The 10,492-nt window shown below is 38.3% G+C and overlaps 2 protein-coding genes across 4 annotated transcripts; both read left to right on the top strand.

The window, feature by feature from the left end:
• Positions 1–2,366: 2,366 nt before the first annotated feature.
• On the top strand, positions 2,367–4,166 carry LOC148059852 (CMRF35-like molecule 1). Its single transcript, XM_087781769.1, has 4 exons — positions 2,367–2,474; positions 2,548–2,910; positions 3,778–3,838; positions 3,906–4,166. The coding sequence occupies exons 1-4, from the start codon at positions 2,438–2,440 to the stop codon at positions 4,039–4,041; spliced, it is 597 nt and encodes a 198-aa protein (XP_087637895.1). The 5' UTR covers positions 2,367–2,437; the 3' UTR covers positions 4,042–4,166.
• A 2,383-nt stretch (positions 4,167–6,549) lies between these two features.
• On the top strand, positions 6,550–10,278 carry LOC148059851 (cell division control protein 42 homolog). Of its 3 annotated transcripts, none has more exons than XM_087780704.1 (6): positions 6,550–6,660; positions 7,102–7,223; positions 7,309–7,381; positions 7,753–7,862; positions 8,442–8,639; positions 9,233–10,278. In XM_087780704.1, the coding sequence occupies exons 2-6, from the start codon at positions 7,119–7,121 to the stop codon at positions 9,320–9,322; spliced, it is 576 nt and encodes a 191-aa protein (XP_087636830.1). In that variant the 5' UTR covers positions 6,550–6,660; positions 7,102–7,118; the 3' UTR covers positions 9,323–10,278. The 3 variants fall into 3 exon arrangements, with proteins under 3 accessions (XP_087636830.1, XP_087636831.1, XP_087636832.1); XM_087780705.1 differs by lacking the exon at positions 9,233–10,278 and adding an exon at positions 8,757–9,164; XM_087780706.1 differs by having other exon boundaries at positions 6,590–6,660; positions 7,111–7,223.
• The last annotated feature ends 214 nt before the right edge of the window (positions 10,279–10,492 follow it).

Genomic DNA, 10,492 nt, shown 5'->3' with positions numbered 1-10,492 from the left:
GTAGAATGCAACAAATTGAAGTGTTAGAAAAATGATAATTCTTAATTGTATTGTTTGAGATTTTGAAGCTTACCTATAGAAGCCTGTATGTGTAGATTCTGAATACAATAATGGTTTGTAAGAATATTGTTGATACTTTAACACCATATCATGAAAATAAATTTGAGTCATGGGACAATCCGCAATGGTCCAAATGAATAAGGTCTATGACCTGAACCAGACGGCTGTCCCCATGGTTACAATGTGTATTAACTGAGGGGTAATCAGATATCTGAAACATGAAGTAATTGACCTAAAATAGTAATGGTGAATGTAGGCGTACTTACGCTGAGATTTTAGGTATGACATGATTCAGCCTATTTTCCAAAAATATTTTGATGCAATCCAAATTTCTCCTGTTAGAATTGGAGATTGTCCTAGTAGAATTCCAATCTCTCCTAGTAGAGATTGGAATTCCAATCTCAACTAATAGAGTCCTGAACTCTACTAGTCTTACTTTCAGAGCTATTCATCGTCAGGCTCCTCCACATCAGTGATCTGATCCAGCCTTACACCCCAGCTCGGGCTCTGAGGTCTGTGGATCAGAATCTACTGATGGTTCCTGAACACACTACCGGACCAGAGGAGAGAAAACCAGGCTGTTGCTCCTAAGCTTTGGAACGATCTTCCTCTCCCTCTGCGCTTGATGGAGTCTACTGAAACATCTGAAGACTTTTATTTGTGCAGGCTTTTCCCTGATTTTCTGGGACTCCTGTGTTTTGGTCATTAAGAGTTTTTAAATCTGTATGTATTTTTAACTGTGAAGGTTTTTGATTGTTAAAGCGCTTCGAGACCCTGGTAGAGAAAGTCGCTTTACAAATAACTACTACTCCATCATTCAATCATTCATCTGAAATTGTAGATGCAATATTAACTCAAGGCCGAGTTTTAATAGGAACATTTTTTTAGAATCACGAGGCAAAAGGAGTCTCTCAGTAAAATGGAGGTTCCACTGCAACACTTTTAAAACATTGACATGAGGCTTCAATTTTAAAAAGATGAGAAATTGAAAAAAAAGGAAATTCATGGACGATTCCATTTATTTTGAACATCCAGTTCAAAAGCAATGCTTTCAGCATGTGCTGGACTACCTTGCTCAAGGACATTTAGGGACTTTTGTGCAAACTCAGTCAGCTCACAAAAGAGTTTTTCAAATATTGTCCAACACTGATAAAAAGGGATATTACGTGATAATTTGTAGCATGCTCTCCAAAGGCGTGCGCTCTCCTTGAGTGAAGGACATTTTTGTTTGAAGTAAGCTTGGCTCAAGCTCCTGCTGCTAACTGTGAATATACTATGTAAACTTGGGCGTCATCTTTGACAGCACCTTCTCCTTCCACGCTCACATCAATAACATCACTCGGTCAGCATACACTCTTCCGTACACGCAACATTAACCGCCTCCGTCCTTCCCTGGCCCACTCCTTGGTCACATCCGCCAAGTGCAGGGGTCCCCAAACTTTTCCCTGGTCCATCCATCCATCCATCCATCCATCCATCCATCCATCCATCCATCCATCCATCCATCCATCCATCCATCCATCTTTATGGAGCCTTTGTGTGTTCTAAAAGTGCCTTTATAAATAAAATGTATTATTATTATTATTATTATTATTATAATTATATGTTGATCAAAGTTCAACCTTGACGAACAGTGAATTGAAAAACATGATGCAGACAATTATACGAAATGATTTATGATATGCGGATGGAAAAAAAAAAGAGTTTCCATTAAAAGTCTGCTCTATCAATTTGACACTTTAGATTTGTTTTTGTTGCACCAAATCATTCAGTGACATCTTGTCAATTCAGCTTTTACACTTGGTATGACCTTCTTAAAATGTACTTTTTGTATGCTGCCATGGCAACCAAAATGGTCTTATTTCCCATGATGTAATTCTGTGTTTTGAAGGAAGTCAGTGAAATGTCAAGCTGAATATTTTAAACATATTTAAAGGTTATTCAAACTTAAGCGCAAAGAGATAAACTGTTAAAATTATTTCCAGCTGATTTGCGTATCTCTAACCCAAAACTAGTCCTCATTTCAGTTATGTGTCTTTTCATCCGGATAGGATAAGTCACTTTTCTGTATTTGTTAATATGATTTATTGTGCATTGCTTAGCAACAAAAATGGGGAAGATTTAATTTCTAGATGACGTTAAATAAGCAAAATAAACAGCTCCAGAAAGGAGAAGGAAACGAGAAAAGAGGAACCAAATCCAGAGGCAGTCCCCTGTAAGTGTAATTGCAACATCGCAAATGCCTTGGCTACACAGGTGGGCGTAGAAGCTGTCTGTCTTTTCCTCTTCCTTTTTTTCATAGAATATGATGTGGCAACTTATTGTTTAAGAAGAGGAAGAAATACATATTTCCCACAGCTTCACTCTGGAACAAATCATGAGGACTTTGGGCTTGTTTGCAAACTTCTTTCACGGTAAAATAAAGTTTCCATTATTGATCCAATCTGCTGAATTATTGCATTAATTCATGTTCATATGTTTCAGCAGCCATGCTCCTTTATTTCTGGTTGGCACAGGAAGCTGTGGATTCAGCACAAATGTCGGTTCCGGCTGTGGTGTCTGCCATGGCTGGAAGGTCGTTGGATGTGACTTGTAGCTATGATAGTGTATTTAAAGAAAACACAAAGTACTTTTGCAAAGGGCCAATCTATGAAATGTGCAGGATTGTCGCCAAAACACCTAAGAAACGGAACAGGAACAGATTCTTTATCACTGATGATGCTTTGAACAGTGTCATAACTTTTACCATAAATTCAGCGCAACAAAGTGATCAAGACATGTACTGGTGCGTAATATCCCAACCAGGAAGGAATATCAAGGCTGGAGTCAGACTTCTCATCTCAAATACAGGTATAACTTCACTTTCACTGAATCTATCTACCTGTTCTAGTTACCGTTTACTGTAATTAAAGACGTTTCTTTCAGGATTCCCACTGGTTTTCAGGTAGCAATGCTAACTAAAACATTAGAACACAAGCGCGGAAATACATATTTGGTGTTGTTCAAATCGCCAAGAAGTTTGTAAAATGTTAAAAGAGTCTATTTAAAACTTTTGGTAAACTCTAGAACTAAGATCGCAGGTACAAACGGCCCTGCTGAAGCTGCTGCCCCCACGACCCGATCCCAGATAAGCATAAGAAGACCAAGATTCAAATCAAAATAGGTCGGCAAGTAAATGACCGATTAAATGTTGATACATATATTGGTATTCATTATTTTGGTGTGTCGATGTGGAGCATAAATGAAGTATGAAATCAGCAACACAGTTGGATCATTTAAGAGGGAGATCGCATTTCTTGACAATGCTAACAAAGTCCTATCAAGCTATGGACGTCTCACTGCAGTGAGCCATCATCCACAAAGACTGTCTGACAACAGGTCAACAATACCATACAATCCTTAAAAAAGGAATGAAAATAGAATCTACTGGCAGATAGACAGTGATACTTTACAGAATGGTCCTTGCCCTTAAATATATGTTTTATTTGTTAGGGGCATTCAGATGAAATCTGTAACATGTTCTGGTTCTTGAAAAGTCACGGTCATTAAATCATAAGGTTAACACACTTGATACCTAATGTGCTTGGTAATAATCAATAAAACAATTCACTTCTTATATGTAATTTACAGCTCAGAAATCATTTACGCTTTGGACCAATAAGCTTATTTTTTATTTATTTTTCACCTTTTCTAATCCCTGGCATGTTCCTACAACAGGGATAACCACTACTTCTGCAACACCAAACATGACACCAACCGTTGAACATAAAGAAATCAGGTAATTGTGTACAATAATTAACACTAAAAAAGTGAAATACATCTAATAACATGTTTGTATTCATCAGGTGGTGGCAGACTCTACGTTGGATTCTCTTTATTTTAATGGCATTGTGTTCATTGGTGACATATATTACAGTATGGAAGATAAATGTTCTCAAAAGTCAACGTAAACCTCATTATCTAAACATTACACAATTGTGAAAGTAATAATTCAATTATTACTCACCTTCTGTTCTGTTGAAATCATCATGCAATTTGAAATACACTGTAAATACAAAATAAAGGAATTTGTCTATGCTTCAAATAAAGTTGATAACTATAACATACAGCTCTAAGTATGCTGTCTCAGTGATTAGATAAATAGTTAGATAGATAGTTAGATAGATAGTTAAATAGATAGATAGATAGATAGATAGATAGATAGATAGATAGATAGATAGATAGATAGATAGATAGATAGATAGATAGATAGATAGATAGATAGATAGATAGATAGATAGATAGATAGATAGATAGATAGATAGATAGATAGATAGATAGATAGATAGATAGATAGATAGATAGATAGATAGATAGATAGATAGATAGATAGATAGATAGATAGATACAGTGCCTGAAAGTAAACTTTTTTAACAAATAAAAAACTGAAAAGTGGGGCGTGCAATATTATTCGGCCCCTTTACTTTCAGTGCAGCAAACTCACTCCAGAAGTTCAGTGAGGATCTTTGAATGATCCAATGTTGTCCTAAATGACTGATGATGATAAATAGAATGCACCTGTGTGTAATCAAGTCTCCGTATAAATGCACCTGCTCTTTGATAGTCTCAGGGTTCTGTTTAAAGAGAGAACCATGAAGACAAAGGAACACACCAGGCAGGTCCGAGATACTGTTGTGGAGAAGTTTAAAGCCGGATTTGGATACAAAAAGATTTCCCAAGCTTTAAACATCTCAAGGAGCACTGAAGGAGTATCAGACCACTGCAAATCTACCAAGACCCGGCCGTCCCTCCAAACTTTCATCTCAAACAAGGAGAACACTGATCAGAGATGCAGCCAAGAGGCCCATGATCACTCTGGATGAACTGCAGATAACTACAGCTGAGGTGGGAGAGTCTGTCCATAGGACAACAATCAGTCATGCACTGCACAAATCTGGCCTTTATGGAAGAGTGGCAAGAAGAAAGCCATTTCTCAAAGATATCCATAAAAAGTCTTGTTTAAAGTTTGCCACAAGCCACCTGGGAGACTCACCAAACATGTGGAAGAAGGCGCTCTGGTCAGATGAAACCAAAATCGAACTTTTTGGCCACAATGCAAAACGATATGTTTGGCGTAAAAGCAACACAGCTCATCACCCTGAACACACCATCCCCACTGTCAAACATGGTGGTGGCAGCATCATGGTTTGGGCCTGCTTTTCTTCAGCAGGGACAGGGAAGATGGCTAAAATTGATGGGAAGATGGATGGAGCCAAATACAGGACCATTCTGGAAGAAAACCTGTTGGAGTCTGCAAAAGACCTGAGACTGGGACGGAGATTTATCTTCCAACAGGACAATGATCCAAAACATAAAGCCAAATCTACAATGGAATGGTTCACAAATAGACGTATCCAGGTGTTAGAATGGCCAAGTCAAAGTCCAGACCTGAATCCAATCGAGAATCTGTGGAAAGAGCTGAAGACTGCTGTTCACAAACGCTCTCCATCCAACCTCACTGAGCTCGAGCTGTTTTGCAAGGAAGAATGGGCAGGAATTCCAGTCTCTCGATGTGCAAAACTGATAGAGACATACCCCAAGCGACTTGCAGCTGTAATTGCAGCAAAAGGTGGCGCTACAAAGTATTAGCGCAAGGGGGCTGAATAATATTGCACGCCCCACTTTTCAGTTTTTTATTTGTTAAAAAAGTTTAAATTATCCAATAAATTTCGTTCCACTTCACAATTGTGTCCGACTTGTTGTTGATTCATGACAAAAAATTCAAATTGTATATCTTTATGTTTAAAGCCTGACATGTGGCGAAATGTTGAAAGGTTCAAGGGGGCCGAATACTTTCGCAAGGCACTGTAGATGGATGGAGGGGGGGAGGGAGGGAGGGATGGATGGATGGATGGTGACCCTGGTCTAGAAAAGCGCTCTACAAATATTACTTACTTACTAACTTACTGTAAAACAGCTTTTCTTTGTATACTCACCAAGATAGCTGACATTGGCCTTAAACAAAATAACAATATACTCTAAAAAATCGAATCTAAAAAATAAAGCAAAAATAAAAATGCATTTATTTAATAGATTTCACCAAAATATCTAACATTTTTAAATAATGTACTAATCACTCTAGATATTTAAATTAACCAGGGCAAACTGAATGTAGTAGTAAAATATGAATATTTGTGTAGATGGAAAAAAATAATAATCCCAAACTAAAAGGTGACGTAATCAATTCAACAAGAACTCCATCGTTGTCAAGTTGGACAGAACGAGCGAGAGTGGGTTGACTGTCAAAATGAAACCATTAAAATGAAATAACACATTAGCAAAAATAAATAACACAATAATAACAAGGGTCAAGATAATAGTGATGGATACATTCTGGAGGACAAATTATTTGCCTAGTGTTGATCTGTGGTTGTGTTTTTAGAATTTACGGGGTGAAAGGTTTTATTTTGAAGTTCACATCCGGTTGAAATGCGTCTGGCTTGTGAAATCTGGAAGTCCGGACTTGCGAGCTAGTCTAAGTAGCAAGTTGCTGGTCGCTGGTGCCAACGCCCGGCTAAATAAACACCAAACGCTTGCTTGTGTAGTCACGGAGATTTGTAGGTACGTACCATGGGCTGTCATTATTGTCTTAGTTTGGGTAAAAAGCTGGTATAACTAAATAATAGATTCGTTTTATCCGTCTGTGCTAGCCGTTCGAAGCCAACGCCACTTCCTAAGCTAACCTGGGCCGGATGGCTAACCGACACAGAGCACCAAATAACCGCTTAATAATCGAAATAGATGTTTCACGAAGTATTCTTGTTTTCTACCCGTTGTCTATACGATAATAGTTAACAACATTTGGCGTTACATGAAAACATTTCTTCGTCTTTGCTAGCAGACGTTAGCTTCCGGACGCTTCATGTGATTTAACCAGTAAATCCTGATTTTCACCGCAGGGTAGCTTTCGAATCGAGCGATTCTTTTTTTTAAATTCAGGGACTGATGCCACCAAGACGGTGAGTTTATTTCCAATTTAAATCGTCCAATCTCTCTCCTAAGCTTATACAGACGCAAAGATGCAGACTATCAAGTGTGTGGTGGTTGGAGATGGAGCTGTGGGAAAAACGTGCCTTTTGATTTCATATACCACCAACAAGTTCCCCTCCGAATATGTACCAACAGTAAGTGTTTTTCCTCTTTCTCTACACCCCCCTGGTGACTAATTTTGTTTGATCCGGAATAATGGTGTACATTGTTGTCTTGAAGGTTTTCGACAACTATGCAGTCACTGTCATGATCGGAGGAGAACCATACACTCTTGGACTATTTGATACAGCAGGTTTGTGTTTTTCTTAAAGTTGGATAGACTTTATTAATCCCTGTGCTGGAATTATACGTCCAGTACACAGCAGATTATGGAAGGTAGTTTCAATAACAAAAGCAATAAAAGCAATAACAAATGCAAATAAAAGGTGCAACTAGATAACAAAGTGAAAATATAAAGGGCATTGACCAAAGGAAATGACAACAAAGGTCTTCAAAGGATACAAGGTTAACATAGAATCTGCTTCCTTTCTTTCTGCTCCTGCCCCCCTTGTGTGGCTTACAATTATGTATTTTGATGAATTTTAAATCTTGTAACATGTGTGTTTTTGTCATCATTTTGAATGATTGCCAACACTGTTTATTAAAAATATCTTCTCTCCCCAGGTCAGGAGGACTATGACAGGCTACGACCACTCAGTTACCCACAGACTGATGTGTTCCTAGTGTGTTTCTCCGTAGTTTCACCATCCTCTTTTGAAAATGTGAAGGAAAAGGTAAGTGACTGATCGTGTAACAAACCCAGAAATTCAGCAAACAAAACTTTGTGATTTTTTTTTTTTTCAATTGCACAATTTTCATCTTGTTTAATTGAAGTCCCAGCAAAGTGCTAATTATAAGACAGTCTTTCTGTTTTCAAGCTAATATTTGATTCACTTCCCTGCAGTATTTTTAATGCACACATTAGTGTACATGGGTACACTTTATTCCTTTAATGCAATAGCACCTTTGTAGATTTCTGAAAGCTTTGGCAAATTAAAGCTAAGTCTTCTAATGAATTTAGAATAATGATGATGATATACCTTCCCTTCTTTTCACATTTGGGGACATTCCGGTTGTCGCAGTAGTTCAAATATAAGGGTTTACTTTAGAAACGCGTATAAGGATATAGTTCATATACAACTGCAAATGCAAAAAATTACAACTACGAACGTAGCGAAGAAATTTTAAACACCAAGTAAAACGAAACCAGGAAAATGTCTTTTTTACCATTTTTAGTTCAAATTCTTACTCCACTAACTCATGTTGTGACACTAAAGCTCAAAACTAAAGCACATTGTTGCGTTTTCCTGCAGTGGGTTCCTGAAATCACTCACCACTGTCCCAAGACTCCATTCCTGCTGGTAGGAACCCAAATTGACCTGCGCGATGACCCCTCCACGGTGGAAAAGTTGGCCAAAAACAAACAGAAGCCCATCACTCCTGAGACGGCGGAAAAACTGGCTCGCGACCTCAAAGCAGTCAAATACGTGGAGTGTTCGGCCCTAACGCAGGTAAGCAGTGTTCTGTCTGAGCGAGCGCAGCTGGCGCGAGTCGCATGGTCTCTAACAAACGTGCTTATCTAACCGAGTGTCGTGTGCCTGTCTCTCCTCCCCATTTCCTCCCTCTAGCGAGGACTGAAGAACGTATTTGACGAGGCTATCCTAGCTGCTCTTGAGCCCCCAGAAACTCAAAGAAAGAGAAAGTGCTGCTTGTTCTGATGTTGCCTCTAAATCCTCTGCTGCTTTCATTGTAACAAAACAATGTCTGTCATCGAACTAACTCCACAGTACTCTTAAAGCCTAAATAACTTTTCTTCTTCTTCTGTGCTGTCTATAATCGCTCATCAGCCGACTCTGGTTATGGCTGACGGTGCCAATCTTAAGTTCTGCCTCGTTTTCTTTCTACATTTGTATACGTTACTTTAGCGTGAACTCGGTCAAGTACTGAAGCTTTTTCTCTGTACTCGTGATAACGAGGAGAGTATTGTATAATATTTGAATAAAAGGAGACGATTGAGTCGTCCTCACTCATCTGTATTTTGGGTTCTTTTCTGCTGTCAGACACTCGGCCTTGTTTTTCAAAACACAATACTTTGTTTCCACAGAAAGGATTAAAGAATGTGTTTGATGAGGCAATTCTTGCTGCCCTGGAGCCCCCCGAACCTAAGAAAAGACGTAAATGTGTTCTGCTCTAAGTCCATCTCGGCCCTCATCGGACCACCCTTGTAGGTTAGCAGTAACAAGAGGTTTGATGCACCAGCACATTCCAACACTCACACACGCACACAATATTTGCCTCGCAACTTATTTCAAGTGCAGCGTGACTAACATTTGACTCTTAACATTATATTCTTACCTAACGATCACGCAGTATGTAAAAATTTTATCACGTTTGAGAGTCTTTGATTTTCTTCTGCATCCAGACATGCAGCAATATTCTAGTGCTAAAGCAAGTTTTACATGTAAAGCACAAACGAGCAAAGATGGTTTTGTTGTACCACGGGTGTTGATGAACACCTGCTTAAACGTTTTGTGTGGTTTAAACCTTTCATTGCTGAAAAACCTTTGACATTGTGTTGATGATCCAACAGAGTCTGGTTTTGTTCGAGGCTTTTTATTATTACCTTGTTTGAATATAAAGGTTCTGGCCCTCATGTACTTCAGGGTTAAACCAATGATGTTTTCCAAAGTAAAGGATGTGGAGCCTGGAGTATCGGTGCCTCGAGATAAAATGCCTCACTGCTCACATTTAAACACATTTTTTAATCCAACGTGTAATAAAGATTCAGCTGCATCATAACGGTTAAAATGTGCCATCAACAACTGTTAATGTGGGAGAGGAGGGAAGAAAAGCGTGGATGGAAACAAGTCACAACAACCACTGAACCATTTTAAAATCCCACATACCAATTTTGAACAAAGGCAACAAACTATTTTTTCTTTTGGGGAAATTAAGTTTTTATTTTTCTTGAAAGACAGATTGCTGCCTTCAATTTATTAGTGCAACAAGTGGTTGAACTGTAAATAAGTAGAACATAAATGTAAGTTATTGACTGATTTGGAAGCATCAAAGCTGACATGGATTTGAAGCAATTTAACATGCTGTATTTTCTTTGTGATGAATATCAAAATAAATAGTATTATGACTTAATAGTTGTGCTGACTTGAGTTATTGTGCCTCTGCTTATCACACAGGTGGGGGAATTGTCTTACTTTTACCATCTCTTGATGTGTTGATTCCTTGAAAGAAGCAATTTGAACATTTTTAGCATTTTTCGTGTGGCTTATCCCTCCCAGCTGTTTAGCAGACTATCAGTAATAATTGATTACTTATCTTGAGTTTTGCATTAATTTATGAAAAATGA

This window comes from Callionymus lyra, chromosome 19 (genome assembly GCF_982586985.1).
Source record: "Callionymus lyra chromosome 19, fCalLyr1.hap1.1, whole genome shotgun sequence".
NCBI classification, from domain to species: domain Eukaryota; kingdom Metazoa; phylum Chordata; class Actinopteri; order Syngnathiformes; family Callionymidae; genus Callionymus; species Callionymus lyra.
The sequence above is the reverse complement of the archived record's forward strand: the minus strand, read 5'-3'. Positions and strand labels throughout refer to the sequence as shown.